Raw genomic sequence first — 19536 nt, 5'->3', positions numbered from 1 at the left:
AAGAAATCGTTAAAGGAGAAATTATAAGGTCATCCAACCCTAGTACTTACTGCTAATTTTAGTCGGTTACACCAGTAATTTAATGGTGTGTTACCAAATGACATTACCATCAGCAGAAAAGCCCTCTGTTTAATAATCCTCTGTTGGATAACTGCTTCTTCTGTAATGCTGGTTCTGTTAATTAGAGCTAGTTAGCACTACTACTATTTTGGATTTGGTGAATTATGATGTAATCTTCCAAAGGTGGCTGTAATCTTTGATTATTTCCACCAGATCTTTTTGAGTTACAGGGCTGGTTCTGTTTGCATGGTGTCATGCTAAAAGTAGAAGTTTTTTTGTTAAGGAAGTATAAAAACTACTTTTATAAAAACACTTTTTGAAAAACAAGTCTTGAGATCTTGAAAAGTACTTGCTGAGTTGAGTAGCATTGTATTTTCATTTAAAGTAACCTGTGAGTATCTTTTCAGAAATAGGAGCAGGTCTGTCTTATATTTGTGAAATATTGTGACTTCTTTTTCAGAGAAGACTCTTACGAGAATTGTTTATTGGTTCTGAAAGAAAAAAGAAAAAAATAGAAAGTAAGAAAGAAAAAAAGAGTCTTATGAATTTTCATCCTCTGACTCCTGTGATTTGGAGCAGGCATTTCACCCATATCTTCTCCCCTTCAGACACATACCTGAAATAGCAGACTGTAGAGTTCATACTTGCTACAGCAATGAGGGGCTTTCCAAATTGGAAAGTTTGTGGAGAGATTAAGACAGAGTATTTAGAGTGTCTTGGGGAAGAAACTAAATGTAGGTCTTCTGTCTCCTGGATATTAAGCAGGTAGACGGTTTTGAAGCAGTATCTCATATCCTGGAAAAATCTCTCGTTGTGTTGCACATGTAATGAAGACTGTCATGTTTCAGGTTTTTTTTCAGCTGAATGCTCTTTCAGGTTTTGCTTTCGAAGAGAAAATACTTACCTTTTACCCGTGTGAGCCTGGTCTTTCTGTTTTCTCAGGCAAGGACATTAATCTCTGTTAGGTAAAAGTCTCTAGAATATAAGGTGATTAATGAAGGTCTGGGTGGAGAATGTGAATCTAGAAAAATCGTATTTTCCTACAGGAGATTCTGATGTTTATGTTAAAGCATAAATCCAGTTGGGTGGATGGCTAGTGGGTTGGGGCTTTTGTGTGTAACTTTGTAAGTTGATACAGAAAATGTAAGATAATATTTATACTTTGGAAAATTGAAATGAGTGTTTAATGTGTGTATTTAGAAGTGGTCACGTATACATGTGTGTATATGTGGATTTATAGGAGACAACATCATCAAATGCTTGTGAATAATACATATAGAAAAGCCTCGAGAGGCTGTCTTTTAAAGCAAATGCTTCATTTTCTTTCTGATATTTGTAGAGTGGTATTACTAAAATTGATTTAATAAAGCTTTTTCAAAGTTAGTGAAAATACAGTTCAGTTAAATGCTCTCCCTCTCCCTTCTCCAACATCCTCCATTCCATCCCCTCCACGATCCATTGCCCCCCTTTTCTCTGTTTTTCTGCCCCTTTCTTCATTCACTGTCAGGAAGGGATGCCTCAGAAGAGTCATTTCAGCTCAGCACGCCACCGTCAGAGACTAGTGGAACCATCAGCTACAAAAGTGAGTGCTTTTATTGAAGGACCATTTCTAAAATTGAATGTTGTGTCAGCAGAGGATTTGTTGCTAAAGAGAAGCTCTTCTATGTGCTTGGTGGGGAATTTAGTTATTTTTACTCATCTGCAAGTGATATAATCATTATCTCTGAAGCTGAACTTCAGCACTGAATTGATTCCTACTCAAGTGCAGCAGTTGTTTAACTTTAAAAAGTTGGGGGGAGATTTTTTTTTGTATCTGCAAAGTGTAATAGAAACTGTATGAAAAGTTCCACTTTGCTTTTATCAGTTTGTCTGATGTCTTTTTGTAAATCCATGTGCAGTTCATTTGTCTCATTCTTAAACAAAAGGCTTTAATTGAGTAAAAAATTTGGCAGGGATATGAAAAATAATCAAACACTTTATTACCAAGCGTTATGATGCAAAAAGAAGTTTCAGAGTAAAAAAATAGACTGTCATCAAAAGATGATATGAGCAGATACAATAGCAGTTTTTGCTAGTTTGTAACGCTGTTCCACCTTTTTAAAGATGTACTCGGAAAACTTGGTAGGCTCAGTGAGGGTGATGTTATTATGGAACTTTTAATAAAACGTACTGTAGTGCATATTTTAGAGCATTGGTGTTCATCTGTATTTATTTTGTGCTACTTTTTTGTGAGAGTCCAGGAAAAAAGAAACTGTGTATCTATTACTACCACTGCCTGGAAATCCCGTTTTTTACTTTATTTGAGATATTGCAGGATTGATTGCAGTATTTACATACAACTTTGGATACAGGTTGAAGTAGGTCTACAGTAGCTGTCCTAGTCATGAAAGAAAGGCCCCAGTTTTATATTTTGCCTTACCTTCTAATTAGAATTCCAAGCACTGTTGTCAGACTGATTCTTTCTGTTGCTATATGTGTTCATTCATTAGGTATTAGTAATGTTGACTTTTATTGTTTCTTTCAGCATGTAACAACATTATCAGTACTAAGATATCCTTTTGGGGATCTTGGGAAGGGCATTTTGGGGTTTAAATAAGCAAGAGTAAGTGAAACACACATATGCATACATACACACATACATATATATCTATATATATGTCAGCCCGTTCTCTTGACCAGCCACTTTCTGTGTGCATTACTTTTTACTGGAATCACTCCAAGTAATTACCTCAATGTGTAGAGCCTCAATGTGTAAAGGCAGCATGTCTACTGAAATGCAGTTCTGTGGACATAAGTGCGCTAGGTTTTGCTCCCTCCTCTTGCCTAGTTTTCCTGCATTTTTTCACTGTGCCCAGTGCCCTGCTGTGCCTCTGGATATACTTTGTCAAAGGTAGGTGTGCTGTCAAAACGTCAGTGTGGTAGCTGCAGAGTAACCTTAGTGTTTGCTCTTCTGTTTTGTTTGGGACAGAAGGACCAGAAAAAGTCTTGGGTGGTTTCTAGAGTCCTAAGCCACTGTCCTTTAGTGTCTTTGCTGCTGGGGGAACATCCTGATGCATTGGGAGTAAGTCAGCAGCTCAGCATCCAGAGAGGGGCTGTTACCAGAGACCACATCATGCTCCACCTCTCCCCCTACAATGACTGCCAGCAGTTTCAGAATGACCATCTGCTTAGAAAAGACTTTTCATTACATAGTAAGAGCATTGTTCTGGTTGAGTGTTTTGTTTTGATTAAAATGTGTCTGAAGAGAAAAGAGAGGAGAAGAGGGAAGAGAAGGGAGAGGAGGGAAGAGAAGAGAGAAGGGAAATAAGAAGCACTTCTTCAGTGCCGGTGGGAAAGAAGAGAAAAACTGCAAGTTCATAGTTCTCTGTGATCTGCAGGTCATTCACATAATCTCCTCCCTCACTGTCCTGGTGAAAATCTGGAACAGTAGTCTTCTGAGTCTTGTTCTTTGGTAACATTTCACTGAGTGGACAGTACTCACACATGGCAAGCCTATAAAACTAACAGGTAGCTGTACCCAAGAGATGCCTTCTCTTCCTTTTCTCTGGTACACATTTCTCAGTGAAGAACAGATGCCATGCTTTATGTCCTAGGTATATATGCCTTTTCTTATCACCACCCTTGCTGTGTTCTTGAGATCAACTACATCTGGAAGAACTGTACATCCCTGGTTTGATTGAGATGATTTGAAGTATTAATTTCTGTTTGTTTCCTGCCTCTTCCTACATGCCTTTTCCCTTCTTTTGTGTGTGGGTCAAATGCAGGGACTTGGATGATGTGCTTTGGGCTCACACAATCATGGAATTGTAAGAGTTGGAAAAGGTCTCAAAGATCATCAGGTTTAGCTGTTTACCCAGCATCATATTCACCATTAAACCATGTCCCCTAGTGCCATATCTGCACGTCTTCTGAACACTTCCAGGGATGGTGATTCTGCCACTTCCCTGAGAACCTTGTTCCAATGCCAGACCACCCTTTCAGTGGGGAAATTGTTCGTAATACTCAGTCTAAACCTCCAGTGACACAACTTGTGTCTAATACCTCTCTGGGTTTCAAGTCTGGGAAATGTCATGTTAACCTGTGGTCAGACCCCACTCAGGTTGGCCCAGCTGATGGAATGTAGAATCTGGATTTGGCCTTGGCACCTCAGCAGAAAGTTTTGGAGTAGGGATATTGGCCGGTGATTATAGGACAAGGTGGCATAGTTTGCTGCTCTACATGGGACATATCCTGAAAGTGAACATAAGAGGTGTGAGAAGGTGGTTTTCATCATCTTTTCTCAGGGATGTTGGGGCTGTACTGGAGTACTGCTCCATGGACTGAAACTACTCAATAAAAGGAAGGAAGGGAGATCTGTCCTGAAGCAGGTGCTACAGCTGATTGTGTGCTGGTTGGAGGAGGAACCCTGAGCAGATTTGGGGAGAAGTATGGCACAGTGCACTGTTTAACAAAGGTGGGGGCAGCACTGTGTTCTTCAAAGGCTCATCTGTGTTCCAGGGACATGCTTCAGGCAGTGTGAAATTATCAGTATTTGCCACTCAGATCACTCTGAAAATAGAGTAGGGAAGTGCTGTTAGCACAGAGCCTCTGGGAGACAAACTGCATCTTTCCTTTGTATTCCTGCTTGCCCTTGAAGAACTATTGTTTTCTGTCAGTCACCTGCAGTCTGCTTCAAGTCAGTAGGAGTGTCATCAGAATCCGTCTTTCCTGTTGTGTGTCATGACCACCCTTACCAGTAGTTGCTGTGACAACCTGACCAACAAGCACTCTGCTTGAAGGAATCCATTTGGAAAGCAGCTGATGAAGAAAGCCCGTGACTTTCTCTCACGGAGTTGTAATCTGCCTGGGAAAGTTGAACTCCAGTCATCTCAAAAAGCAGTTGTCTCCCAGTCCTACCAAAGACTTAAGCTGCATACTACTTGTCCCTCTGCAGGCATACCTGCTGCAGTGCCTTTTGACAGCCTCCTCTGCCACTTGGGCCTACAGATCATTGATCATTCATTCTTGGGCTGTGGGGGAGTGAGAATGCTCTCCTGATCAAGACTAGGAACATGGGTGAGAGTCAGTTATGTAGGTAATTCCAGAGCAGGAAGCTGTAGAAGGGCAAGACTGGCAGAACTTCTCCAGCTGCTTGTTTTGTCACACTCATTCATTGCCTCAGAAAGAGCCGTCAGTTGTTCCTGGTGGTACAGGTGCACAGAAGCCTCATGGTCTTGTGGTTATGCTAAAACAAGGACTACTTTGCCTGCTTTTAGACCAAAGATGGCAAATTGCCATCAACAAATCTCACATGCTTTTCTATAAGCTTGCTAATTCAGCTCTTCCTAGTTTAAAAAACCACACCACACATAAACACACACACACATTAAAAAAATCCCCACAAAAACCAAACAAAAATCCAAATCAAACAACCTTGTTACTTTGAAACTGTTGTTTTGTGTCTTGGCACTGTAAAGACTGGTAGGACCCCTTTTATTCGTTTTGCCTTCCTGTGCAGCAACTGTTTGCCCAGGTGGCAGGATGTAATGGAAGATCCGGCTGCACAGTTTGCAGGGGCTGTTGCCTGTATCAGGGATGCTATTTGGGCTTGGGGGAAGACCATCACAAACTCGTAAAGGAGTACTGTTTTTGTGCCTGCATTCTGCTGGGCTTTGTCCTGGCATTTCATTCTGCATGTCCTGAGTTTCCTGCATCTGCCTCCTAACCTCGTGATTATGGGAGAATGGTTGTATTTGGGACACTTGGAAGCAAAGCAGTGTGTCTTATGAGAGCACCAGCAGTGCTGAGTGAGTCAGAGGACACTGAGGTACAAATTGCCCAGAAGATCCTTCACCTGTGGTCAGCTGACTATAATGATTTACTTGTGTCTGCTTGTCCTAGACCCTGATGAAGTGTATTTCTGGGTCAGTGACTTGGGTGACCCAAAGCAGCAAGGGACATGCTGTGTTGACTTAGTGAGACTGATGTTTCCTGAGGGGAGAGGATCTTGGCCTGCCCTGTCAAAAGAACATGAACTCATGTTTGTTCTGATGCAAATCAGGGAAAGCTAAACTTCAAACAATTACACAATCATAGTGGGATTTGGATTGGAAGGGACCTTAAAGATCACTAGTTCCAATCTTCCTGCCATAGGCAAGGATATCTTCTGCTAGACCAGAGCTCCATTCAGCCTTGAACAAGTCCAGGGATGGGACATCTACAAGTTCTCTGGCCAGCCTGTTCCAGTGCCTCACCAACCTCACAGGAAAGAATTTTTTCCTAATACTCAATCTAAACCTGCCCTCTTTCAGTTTGAAGCCATTACCCTTTGTCCTCTCACTACATGCCCTTGTAAAAAGCTGTCTCCATGTTTCTTAGACTCCCTTCAGGTACTGGGTGGCTGCAGTCCACCTGCAGGTCACCTTGAAATCTTCTGTTCTCGAAGCTGAACAATCTCAATTCTCTCCACCTTTATTTCACAGGAGACGTGCTCCATCATTCTCGTAATTTTGATGGCCTCCTCTGGACTCACTCCAGCAGGTCAATATCCTTACTGTGCTGAGGACCTCAGAATGGAACACAATATTCCAGGTGGGGTCTCAGCAGAGCAGAGGGGCAGAATCCCCTCCCTGGCCCTGCTGGCCGCACTGCTTTGGATGCAGCCCAGGACACGTTTGGCTCTCTGGGCTGTGAGTGCCCATGCCTGGGTCATGTCCAGCCTCTCACCCACCAGCACCCCCAAGTCCTTTTCAACAGGGCTCCTCTCAATGTGCTCATCCTGAAGCTTGGTACTGGAGGTTGCCCTAACTCAGGTGCAAGACCTCATGAGTTAAACCTCATGAGGTTCCTGTGGTCCCACTTCTCTAGCCTGTCCAGGTCTGTCTTGATGGCATCCTATTCTTCAGGTGTGTCAACTGCACCACTCAGTTTGGGGTCATTTGCAAATTTGCTGAGAGTTCACTTGATCCCTTTGTCTCTTGTCATTAATGACGATATTAAATAATGCTTAAGGACCCCTGATGGACACTGCTTGTCACTGTCCATTGGGATTCTGAGCCACTGATCACCACCTTCTGCATGTGACTGTCCCAACCAGTTCCTTATCCACATAACAGTCTACCCACTGCACCCATTAAATCCATCTGTCTCCAGTTTAGAGAGATGGATGTTGTGGGGGACTGTGTTGAAGGCCTTAGAGAAGTGCAGATAAATGATACTGGTAACCCTGCCCTGGTCTGCTGAAGTAGTCATGCCATTAAGACAATATGATGTATAGAAGACACTGAGACACAGGGGATTCTGACTTCTCTGCTTGACCTGCTGTGCTGGTTTGGCCAAATTTAGAAATATATCCTCTGAGAGAAGGCAGGTTACAAACCACCCCTCCCCCCACCAGGTTTGGGAAGAAAAACTTTTTCCTCAAAGGAAAGTGAAAGAGATAAAACCAATTTATTTAGCAAACACACAGGGAAAAAATATACTAATGCTAAATAATGAAACCTCTCGCTGTAGAGAGAAAACCTGGGAAAATTTCAGGTTCCTTCTGCAGATCTCTCTCTCCCTCTCCTTGGAGCTGGGATGGGGTGGTGGGCCCACCTCCAGGGCCAAGGCCTCGGTGGAAATTCCTCCCGATGTATTGTGATGTTGAAACAGTCCAGCAGAGAAAAAGGGAAATAATGAAATCCCAGGAAAACAAAAGTTCAGCTCTTCATCTCTGTCTCTCCGGTGAAAAAGCAAGCTGAAAACTGGCTGGAGAGCAAGCTGCTTCCTCCTGCTCCCACCGCTGCAGAAGCAGACAGGTTTTACCTCTGTGTCCTTGGAACATGAAAACAGACTGCTTTGAAAAAGTACACTTTTGTCTCTCCCCTCTCAGGCTCAGTTTAAAGGCATAGAAAGGCATATATACTAATTTCTGGGCATAGTGCAGTGATAGGGAATACAACATCAAGTCACCCCAAGACACCTGCAAAGCAGAGTTGGTTCTCAGATATATGTGGAAGCAATATAGATGTAGTCTATACATAGCTTTTGCTGTATTACATTGCATTAATGTATTTACATTAGTTGGTGGTGCCTTAGTATAAAGGATTGTTGGTTAATTTGTTTGCTGGAACTTTTTAGTGGGTAACAAATGTGGACACAGGTAGACAAAATTAAAGAAAGTGCTCCAGGAGTAGTGATCTGAAAGACAAAATAAAACATGCATTTATAAAGCCGTGAAAGTGAATAGTTGAATAAAAATCAGTTTGATATGGGAACATGGAATTGAGAAAGAGTTACAAGGGAAAGCGTTTGGGTAATTTTCAAGCTTTTTTTGTGTTTCAGTGCGTAAATAAAGCTGTATTCTGGTTAGGCTGCAGGTATAAATTACAAACATCTGTCTGTAACAATTATGAAGATTACTCAGAATTTTGTTAGCTTGGAAAAAAACGCTGTAGAAGAATAAATTAAATAAACTCCAGACTGGTTGTGAGGAGAGAAGACAATTCAGCTCAGATAGCTTGTTAGCTTTCACACACATTCTGGTGTGAGTACCCTATCAGTTAATTACAGAGCAAAGTAGTCTTTCTGCAACTCACACTGAACAATTCCTGCAGAAGTTTTAAAAAAAATCGGATGCTTTCTTACTTATGAAGTAATTTCTGATTTTAAAATAGTAATTTATTTTACTTTTTGAGCTGATAAAATTTTTCTGTAACTGTTTTCTCTATGTTAGTGGCTCTTGATTTGTAATTGTAAAGAAATAGTTTGCTGTTAATAGTTGGGGACCATGTCTCTACCTGTTAAACCTAGACTGAAGGTTTTAAATAGTTGAGAGGTCTCATTAAAAAGAATAACTTATTTACGCATATTGATAATAAATGGCTGGATGGATCAGCTGCTATTTTATATCTTTCTAGGCTCCACCTTAAATAAATTTTAAATCTACACTCCTAAAATTTTACTGCTATTTACCGTAAAATCAACACAAATCAGAGAGTCTTAACGTAAGAGTAGGATACTAGTGTAACTTGTTCATCATAGGATCTGCTCATAAAAAAGAAATCATCTAGTAGGTCGGGGAGCACAGAGAACGAAGCACTATTCCCTAGCACTCCTCTCTGGCAACAGCTGACAGAAAGTTGATTTGATGACCAATTAATTGCTAGAAAGTTATGTTTACCAAAGGTTAGAGCGTCTAGCAGATGTATAAATAGAAGCAGAAGACATGTTACAGTCAAATATTATGGATGTACCCTCCCTAGCAAGCTAAGATTGTGTTCCTTATAAAATTATTGTCCTGAACAAGTCAGTCTGTCACTAGTGTAATATTCATTACACTAGATAAGTTTTGTAAGTTTCTACCCCAAACTGGGGAAGAAAAATCCACAGTACTCCCTTTTCTCCTTACTAAAACTTTAGTTCTGTACAAGGCAATACCAAGCTGTAATTAGATGTTTTCAGCTGTTACTTCAGATGTGTGGTCTCTATCTCAGTGTTGCTTGCTTGCATGCTTCCCAGTCGATTAAAAATAGAAGTAGCTGTGCAGAAATTGTATTATAAATAATTTGGCTAGGATAAATGCTAGCATGTATGCAGAAGAATATTACAGAAATGTAAAATCAGTCTTAAAATATAGTTAAATTAGTCAGCATGCATCCTCAGTTAGGCGTGGAATGGCTGCACAGTATGGACACAAAAAAAGCAGTGGAGTGGGACCAAATTGTGATTTTGAAATGTCTACTAAGAACTGGGGTGGGGGAAGTGTCCGGTCATACCAGTATTGTGAAGTATCTCATACTGAGATAAGGTTTGTGCCTTCAAAAAGTCAGGTGTTCTTTTTTTCCACTGAGAACTATGTTATTCACAGAATCACGTTGTTTAGAAAAGACCTTTAAGATCCTAAGTGCAATCTTTGACTGATCACCACCTCCTGACCAGCTAGTGCTATGTCCAGTCATTTCTTAAACACCTCCACCGTCTCCCTGGGCAGCCCATTCCAGTGCTTAACAACCCGTTTCTTTCTGATGTCCTACTTGAACCTCCTCTGGTGGAGCTTGAGGCCATTTCCTCTCGTCCTGTCTCTTGTTGCCTGGGAGGAGAGGCCGAGCCCCACTTGGCTACATCCTCCTGACAGGAGGCAGTTGTGGAGATTGATAAGGTCACCCCTGAGCCTCCTCTTCTCCAGGATAAACAATCCCAACTCCCTCAGATGCTCCTCATAGGATCCACTCTCTAGGCCCTTCACCAGATTTGTTAGCTTTGTTGCTCTTCCCTGGATACACTCCAGTACCTCAATGTCTTTCTTGAATTGAGGGGCTCAGAACAGCACAGGATTCAAGATGCAGCCTCACTTGCGCCAAATACAGGGGGACAATCACTGCCCTGGTCCTACTGGCCACCCCATTGCTGGTCCAAGTCAGGATGCCATTGGCCTTCTTGGCCACTGGGCACACCCTGGCTCATGTTCAGCTGCTCCCCAGTGTTTCCTTGCAAGCCACTCTGCCCCAGCCTGTGGAGCTGCCTGGGGTTATTGTGACCCAAGGGCTGGACCCAGCAGCTTGGCCTTACTGAACCATCATGGGCCTCAGCCCATGATCCAGCCTGTCCAGATCCCTCTGCAGAGCCTTCCTGCCCTCCAGCAGAACAGCACTCTCATTTAACATAGTCTTATCCATGAATTAATTGAGGGTACACTCGGTCCCCTCATCCAAATCAAGTAAAGATTTAAACAGCATCGGGCCCAGTACTGAGCCTTTGGGAACCTCACTAGTGACCGTCTGCCAATTGGTTGTGGCACTGTTGTCCCTAAAATTGTTGTCAGCTGGTGTGCAGTAAGCCAGTCTCACACACAGAGCTGCGGTATTTGTTTATTTCATATTTACGCATAGATCAGAGCTGTGTGGTAAATCTGCAAAGCTAACACCCATTCTTGAAACTTTACACTATATATCCACTTTAGCAAACAAATATAGGCATATTGGCTACAAGTTATCTTGTTCTCTTATTAATTAGTATTCTACGTTCTATTGGTTTAATGATTCTCTTGCTTCTCATTCTAATTAGTCTGCATGCTCAGTCCTGCTCTTCTTTTGAGTCAGTGGGTTTCTTGTTCCATGAGTCGAAGGTCACAATCCCCCCTTCCGAATTGCCTTTTAACCAATTGTCTTGTTGTGCAGCTGCTGATTGAGCTGCGGGAGCCTGAGGCCAAGAGGCCGTGAACTGGCACCGATCCCTTGCACTACAAAGTGCATGAGGCTCTGTGGCACCAGCCAGATGACAACAGAGAACAGCAGGAGCTGATGACTCAGCAGAAAGGCCCCAGACTTGCACAGGGTATAAAAGCCCAGGTGGTCCTTTGTTCAGGGTCCTTCCTTTGAGGCTATGAGGCCTGTTTCAGGGGTAAGCCAAGACCTGTTTCACAGCCCTCTTCTCATTCCTTGTATCTCTGGGTGAAGCATTATTTCTGACCCCTGAGATATCAGCACCATTCATCACCACTCTCTGGGCCCAGCCCCCCAGCTGGTTTTTAACCCAGTAAAGAGTGCACTTTGTCCAAGGCGTGGGCTGACAGTGTCTCCAGCGGAATGATTTGGGAGACAGTATCAAAGGCTTTGCTGAAGGTAGACTATATCCACAGACTTTCCGTCATCCCCCCACGTGGGTCACCTGATCATAAGAGATCAGGTTGACCAGGCAGGAGCTGCCGTTCCTAAACCTATGCTGGCTGAGCCTGATGTCTTGGATGTCCTGTATGTGCTGTGTGATCACATTCAAGTTATCTGATAACCTTCCTGGGTACTGGATACATCACTATGTACTTATTTTACCTACTTATTGTAGGTAAGCTCAGGAAATGTGGTTTAGATGAATGGACAGTGAGTCGGATCAAGGACTGGCTGAATGGCAGAGCTCAGAGGGTCAGGGGAGTAGAATCCAGTTGGAGGCCTGCAGTCAGTGGTGTTCCCCAGGGATCAATGCTGGGTCCAGTCTCACTCTACTTGTTTCTCACTGACCTGGATGAAGGGATACAAGGTTCCCTCAGCAGGTTTGCTGATGATACAAACTGGGGGGGTTGGCTGATACACCTGAAGGCTCTGCTGCCCTCCGGCTGGACCGTGGTAGGCTGGAGAGTTGGATGGAGAGAACCCCAGTGAGGTTCAACAAGGGAAGAGCAGGGTCCTGCCCCAGGGAGGATAAACCCCAAGTACCAGCACAGGCTGGGGCTGCCCCACTAAAGAGCAGCTCTGCAGAGAAGGACCTGGGAGTTCTGGGGGATCACAAGGTGACAATGAGCCAGCAGTGTGTCCTTGTGGCCACGAGGCCCAGTGGGATCCTGGGGTGCGTCGGGAAGAGTGTGGCCAGCAGGTCAAGGGAGCTGATCCTCCCCCTCTGCTGGGCCCTGGTGAGGTCACATCTGGAGTGCTGTGTCCAGTTCTGGGCTCCTCAGTACAAAAGAGACAAGGAGCTCCTGGAGAGTGTCCAGCAAAGGGTCACAAAGATGATGAGGGGTCTGCAACATCTCTCTTATGGGGAGAGACTGAGAGAGCTGGGCCTGTTTAGGCTACAGAAGACTGAGAGGGGATCTCATCAATGCATATAAATGTCAAAGATGGGTACCAATATGTTGGTGCCAGATTCTTTTCAGTGGTGCCCAGTGATAGGACAAGGACCAATGACACAAGCAGTTTCACCTCAACATGAGGCAGGACTTCTTTATCTTGAGGGTAGCAGAGCACTAGAACAGGCTGCCCAGGAAGGTCCTGGAATCTCCCTATCTGGAGACATTCAAAGCTCAGCTGGATGTGTTCCTGTGCAACCTGCTCTAGGTGACCCTACCTTGGTCTGACCCTGCCAGATGATCTCCAGAGGCCACCCAGCCCTAACTATTCTGTGATTCTGTCATCTTCACTAATGAAATTAACATGGAAGAGACACTGGTGCTTTCCCTGACTCAAATATCTTGGTGGCATGACTGCAGAAAAGGTGAAAGCTGATACATTAGCCTGCCAGTTTAATCATATAAATCAATATATGAACTGGGAGGAATTTTTTATACTATTCCCTCTTACAGACTCAGTTTAGGACTGGCTTGTCTCCTTCGGGTTTAAAACCAGCTAGGAAGTGTAGAGAAAAAACTATTGTTGGCTTTCTTTTACTTTTGTTTCATGTTGAATAGATAAAAATCTGAAGGTGTATCTTCTATTATTCTTTTATCTTTTTATTTTGTGAGGGTCTTTTAGACTAGTCGCACAAGAAATCTCTGTGCCTTTGGAATGTTCTTCCCATTAATTAGCAGATATTTTATGACAGAAACTTGCACACAAACATACTAGACAGAGGTATAAATTTCAGTAACCTTCACTGATCCTGTTAGACCTTATTAAGCTAGTATAAATAGGATTATCAGTCAAAGGTAAAAGGAAATTTAAGAAATGTAATGCTTGCAAAACTTAATACACGTGCTGATGTGATTTACTGTAGTTTCACTTGAAACAATTATTTTGCCATATTGGACAAGGAGGGGAATGAAACTGTCTATAAAATGGCAATAAACCAAAAAGATGATCTGGGTCCTAATCTCATTTGATCTAGAGTGTTAGTAGTCCGAATAAAAACTATAAAATATACCTGACTTTATTGCTAGCACATACAGAAGGACCAGGTAACGATACAAATTGTGGAAAAGGATTTATCACAGTTACATGTTTGCTTTTTGTATGTAAGAAAGATTGTCTGTCCACTGTGTTTTTCAGCTGAAAACCTTGTCTAGGCTGAAGCAGTGCTTTATGTCAAGAGTTCAGAAATTCTTACACACAGTGGTACAGCACTGGTCCAGTAATTTGTATTTTTATCACAAATTATTCCAGTGAAAGTGTCACTATTAGGAAGATGGCGTTGTGCCTCAAGGTAGTTGTTCCTAGATATCAACTTCCTCTCTGCATCAGAGATTTTAAACCTGAGATTGATACAGTAGATATGTGTGTCGTTGCACACATTTTGATGTTTTCAGATGAAAATAAAAACAGCAGACTGACAGGGTTTGGGTTTTGTTCCCCTTCTCATAGGGAAAGGAATACTTAAACAGAGCATGGAAATTACCAAATAACATTTTTTCCTGTCTTCCTGGAGAGGATACTCAAAATTGAGGTTGCAGCTAATTAGAGAACCTGGGTAACATCAGCAGGGAGAGCAGTGTAGTATCAATATGAGAAATGGGATTTTTGTCATATTATCTTTGGAGAGGTTGAAATCAATTTTTCTTGCTTTTGGAGTGTATGTTGACTAGTAATTGAATATTCGTGAAAAAGTTCATGCTGGGGGTGTCCTCTTGCCTACCATATAGGAAGAGGAATAGTGACAATAGCCTTCTGCAGTTCAGCAGCAAACAAATGTGGCAAACAGGCAGGACAAGGTAGGATGTGTAGAAAAGGCCCATGAACAACTATGTTTAGATTAATTGAGTTTAGGGCATCTTCAAATTTTTCAAGGCATTTAAAGCCCTGTAAGAAACCAAGCTTCAGCTGAAATTGAACAAGCTAAAGAATCAAATATTGGGAGAAACACGTGACTAGAGTGTTGAAGTGAAAAAATGAAGTGTGCATTTTGACTAAGTGGTATTCAGAAATGGGATTAATATTTACCTAGTTATTTACCTGTAGACAGTCTCACCTTTTCCAGTGCAACCCTTCTTTGAGAACTTGAAACTTTCTTTCACATCAATGGAGTATATTACTAGTAGGTTATGTGGGATCAGTTGAACTGATCAAATGTGAATTTATAAAAACTGATTAAAATGTCAACATTAAGCAAAATCTCTAATTTTGAGACCTTTAATTGCATAAGGGGCAGAAGGTCTGGAATCATAAACAGCAAATATAAAGTATCCTTTTTCTGCAAAAGAGGTATATCTGTTGAAAGGGAAAATGTAGTGTTTTTTCATTGCTGTTCCATGTGATTTTCCTGGGTGAAAAAGTGAGTTATTTGTGCCCTTTGTTTCTGGTTTTCCCCAAGTATTCCCCTTTATGTGTGAAGAGCAGCTGCAGAGCTCAGCTCTGCGGATCTGAGTGTGGGCATTGTGGGCACAGTAATGCTTTGACCAGACTCTGTGACTCAATTCCACTGAGCTTAAAACTTAGTTCCAGTGAACTTTGCCCTTCTGGCTTGGTCTCCTCCAGCTGATGATTGTGAACATGTAAAGGTAGAGGAAGGCCTGTATTTTGCTAGTGCTAATCAGTCCTGGAAGAAAGAACAAATGTGTTTGGACTTTTTTGTCCCTTCTCTCCTGTTCAAAATGGCTAACAGAAACTGTTGCAGTCAAAACCTGAGTGAGTGTAGGCAAGTCTCTCATGCTGAAGGCAAGCTTAATAATTTTATCTTCTTGCTACTGATTTCAACAAAAGTCAGCAGCACCTTCTGAATGTATAACACAAAACATGATTTGCAGCTTGGGGGAAGGGAGACATCTAGATTCTTGTGGGCATAATGGTCTTTAGCAACTACACTGCTAAAGAAGCATTGATGCTGGCCACTGTGTGCCATGGTAGTGTTTTTTTGTTTTGCTTTTTAACGGTACACAAAATCTTTTGTAGGTATGCCCATATAAAATTCACTGCTTTCTGTTTGATGAAAGAACCTACAGATTCAGACAGAGAAATCACTGGCTTTAGTTAAACCATGGATTTAGGGTTTTCTAGTTCTGGTTAACTGTATAGTTAGTTATATTTGTTCAGGTGAACAGTTGTACCATTGGCTGGCATTTATGTTTCGTATGGCATTTTTTTCTTTTTCTTATCCTTTTCCCTTAATATATGATAACACTTTTAAACTCTGGTGATGGGAATATTCATGTGAACTTGGCAGCTGGAATCTGTTGAGTGTTGGTGTTTCAAACACTTTGCAGTCCATGCATTTTCTCCATTAGTCATGTGCTGATGTACTTTGCCAAGGGGTGAAATAAAAGGACAGCAGATCAGAATGAAGCATAGATTTTCGAACACTGTGTTAGATGAAATTTTTTTGTGTACTTGGAGGTGGAGAGTTCAGAGTTTTCACACTTTTTTCTTAAAGAAACATGGTTATTTATTGTTTTTTTTTTAAAAATTCAGCTAAGAGTGCAACATAGTGGGCAATAATCTGTTAAGTAATATTTTTCTACTATATTTTACTGTGAATTATTTGAAATAAGGAAAGATCACACCACTAGAAAATAAATGCAAAGATTTACAGAGTTAATGTTGGCCACAGTCAAATTGCTCTCTTTTCAGAAGGGTACGTGCTTCTCATTAAAAGAGGGTTTTTGCCTTTTACTAATTTAAGTAGGTAGCTACTCTCCAAATAAGATATCCTGCATTATTGTGATAAGGTAGTGGAGTTGATGTGTTCTGCCACTGCTGCTTTTTGTGGAGAATGTGACATCCAGCAGAGATAATGTTGTTAAGCATAGTCTGAATAGTTCTTAACTGCATTCCTGCTTCTCATTTGAGCAGTAGGTTACTGATACAGTTTGAGAGGGGTTTCTTTATGATGGTTTGGTATGTCCCTGAAGCATTGAGTATTATGGACTCCACTGGGGTAAACTAGGCATGCCTCATTTTCTATGCTGATGAATTTTATTTCCATAAATGGTATGTTTGTAGCACTTTTGATTTACTTATTTATTTACTAGCTTTCTTTTTTTTTTTCCTCTGGCCATATCAGTTTGGTTATTTTTTCTGTTTCCAACATATAAAAATGATACACAAAACTACTTCAAGTGACTGACTGTCTTTTCAAGTTCTTGATACTTTCTCTGAACGGACTGTTGTACTTCTTTGTCTTCTGTACAAAAAAAAAACCAACCCAGGTGTAATTTCAAAATTTAGTTGGGAGTGTTGCTGTTTTGTATCCTTAAACAATGTTTTACAAGGTAAACAAAGTTCTTTTGCTTACTAAATATTATTACCAATCCTGCAATTGAAGGGTTTTCAGACTATAGTGTATTTCATAGGAAAATCCTTACTGTTAACTCATGGAATCCATCTGAAATGTTTCATGTTTTTCCATACAGATCAGTGATCTTACTGCTACATGAGAATTTCTAGAATACTATGCAAAGCAAAACACATTTAACTGCTGTTTACTTAGTTGAGGCTAGTCTATTATAAATCTTAATGTTGTATCTGGTTCATCTGTAAGAAAATAGATTATTTAAATTGCTCTTGTACGTGATAAAGTTTTTATTCTATGGTTTTTTTATGTAGCCAGTTTGTCATTCTTCTTGATCCAGTTAATTTGCATTTAAATTGATAATGCCTGGCACCTGAATATTCCTTGCGTCACATCTCAGAACACAGAACTGAAACAAAGGTATGTTTCTCCTTTGAAGGATACAGTCAGCAGTGCCTGTAACAAAAGCAGGGAAAGTTAACTAAGGAGATAAAAATGAATTGCATAGAATACACAATATTGAATTAGGTAAAATGCGGCTTTTTTTGGCCAAGTCTAAGCTTAAGTGCCTCTTCACTTCTACAGTATAGTCCCATTACAGTCTGTGGTGGTGTTGCTAATTTGCAACACCATTTGCTGTTTTGGGGATGTGAGGAGAATACGTTATCATACAGAATAATATCTTTAAATTTTGAAATGCACCATTAAGAATGTGCAGAATTAAGAAGCAGTGTGTTTTGTCTCAAGGAGTGTTCTGCTGTCAGAGGACAACTGTGAATGGAATCTTCCTTGAGTACTGGTAACTACCTTCCAGAGCTTGCCAGTGCAGAAGTGGCAATTTTTGTTCATGGAAATGCTTGTGAAGACATGATCTTCACAATTGATCAGTGAGATCAATTGGTGAGAGTACACAATAAGCAAGCAAAAGCCCTGGTAAACTGATGGCTCCATCTGAATGAGTAGAAAGAATCTGTAAGCCTTCATCTGAAAGGCAGAATATCAGACTTTACTGTGAGGCATCGATAATGCCTGGCTCTTTGGCAGCAAGTGTGGAAGAGGAAACATAATGATCTTGACTTACATTACCAGTGAAGGACATATTGGTGCAGTTTTCCTGAGAAAAATGAATCTAGAATTGCATCTTGGACAAGACTAGAACTCAGACTGCTGAGAAGGAAGTGGTGCAAACGCAAACTCACTTGGGACATCTGAAAAGAAGAAAAGTTTTATAGTTACACCTGCTTTGAAAGAAATCAGAACCAAGTGAGAACACCTTGACTGACAAAGAAAAGACCTCAACGTATTTTCTGCCTCTTTTTGAAAATTAGTTAATCCTGTATTGAACTGGAGTTTTTAGGGTCAATAGCCACTCCTGAAATTCCACCTTGATGTTAATAGAATACCATTTCTGAGGCAAAGGCTTACTTAAGTTCCTGGAACCAGGAAACACTCTTAAGTTGTCACAGAAACGTAAGACAGCTTTGCCAGAGAAACAAACTTAGAGCAGAAGTTGCACATTTGGTGTGAGACACTAAAACTTGTCATTTGTTGTGGTTGATCTGTCTCCACACAGAGTTCACTGCTCTGTGATTCAAAAGAACCGAATGTTGGCAAAGTTGGAAGCAATAAAATAAAAAGCATAACCTTCCACTGCCTTGCTTAGAAGGTATTTAGAATGGATTAGTGCAATGACTTGATATATTATAAAGAGGTCAAGATTAGCTTGTAAAAAGCTCTTACACTTCTGTAATACCTTTCTCTGATAGATCGAAACAATACTTTGCTTTGTTATTTGCACTGCTTTCTTTCCTTATTCCCTCATCCAAATGCAAGGTCTGCTGTCATCCCCTAGCTTATCTTCAGCAAAAACATAGTAATTACTTAAGAAGAAATCCTTCAAATTTGTTCCTCAAAGCAGTAGTCTTGCTGTCATTGATGATGATAAAAAGGTGAATTGTGTGTCATTGCTGATTTTTTTTCTTTCTACTGTTATTAATGCAGTGATAATGTTACAATTTTAACTTGTTAAGGTCTAACACAGATTGCCAGAAAGCTGTCAGATGTTTATACTTTATGATGGATAGGTAGAGCAACAGTGTTAAGAAAAAAAAGCTCCTCATATTAATCTTATTATACTTAACACCTCACCAGCTGAAGAATGCATAACCCAAATTTGTTTTGAAAAGGTGCACTTTTCCAGACTACTTTTATGAACAACTAGAAACTCTGAAAGTTTTCTTGTATATTTGAACATCACAATTGTTGGAAGATGGTTGTAAAACCAACATTGTATTAACAATATTAGCTATGTCTTTGGTAATTGATGAACGTAGAAACTTTTTATTGGTTGTTTAAAATTGAACCCAGTAACAAGCAATAAGTTCATGAGATCTTTTCATCCTTGCATATAGGGGATGAAATTCACTATTTTAAATTTCCTGTAACTTGCTGGCAATCTTCACAAGAAATGTGATGAAGTTAGTGTTTTCTAAGTAGCTTCTTTCATTCAAATCTATTAATATAGTTTTGGTTTTGAAACCATATTTCTAGTTAGTAGGGTGAAGGCTTTGACCCAGAATAAAGGTGACT

The 19536-nt window shown here is 40.9% G+C and overlaps 1 protein-coding gene across 5 annotated transcripts in view; it reads left to right on the top strand.

Moving 5' to 3' along the window:
- MAST4 (microtubule associated serine/threonine kinase family member 4) overlaps window positions 1-19536 on the top strand; it is a 286598-nt gene that overhangs the window by 112255 nt on the left and 154807 nt on the right. For 2 of the 5 annotated variants that reach the window (XM_039566711.1, XM_039566710.1), the window contains exon 4: window positions 1568-1642. The exons of the other annotated variants lie outside the window; for them this stretch is intronic. In XM_039566711.1, the coding sequence (XP_039422645.1) occupies window positions 1568-1642 (75 nt within the window). The remainder of the gene's footprint in view (window positions 1-1567; window positions 1643-19536) is intronic. 5 annotated transcript variants of the gene reach the window in all.

This window comes from Corvus cornix, chromosome Z (genome assembly GCF_000738735.6).
Source record: "Corvus cornix cornix isolate S_Up_H32 chromosome Z, ASM73873v5, whole genome shotgun sequence".
In the NCBI taxonomy this organism is placed as follows: domain Eukaryota; kingdom Metazoa; phylum Chordata; class Aves; order Passeriformes; family Corvidae; genus Corvus; species Corvus cornix.
Note: the sequence above shows the minus strand (reverse complement) of the source record. Positions and strands in the feature narration are given on the sequence as shown.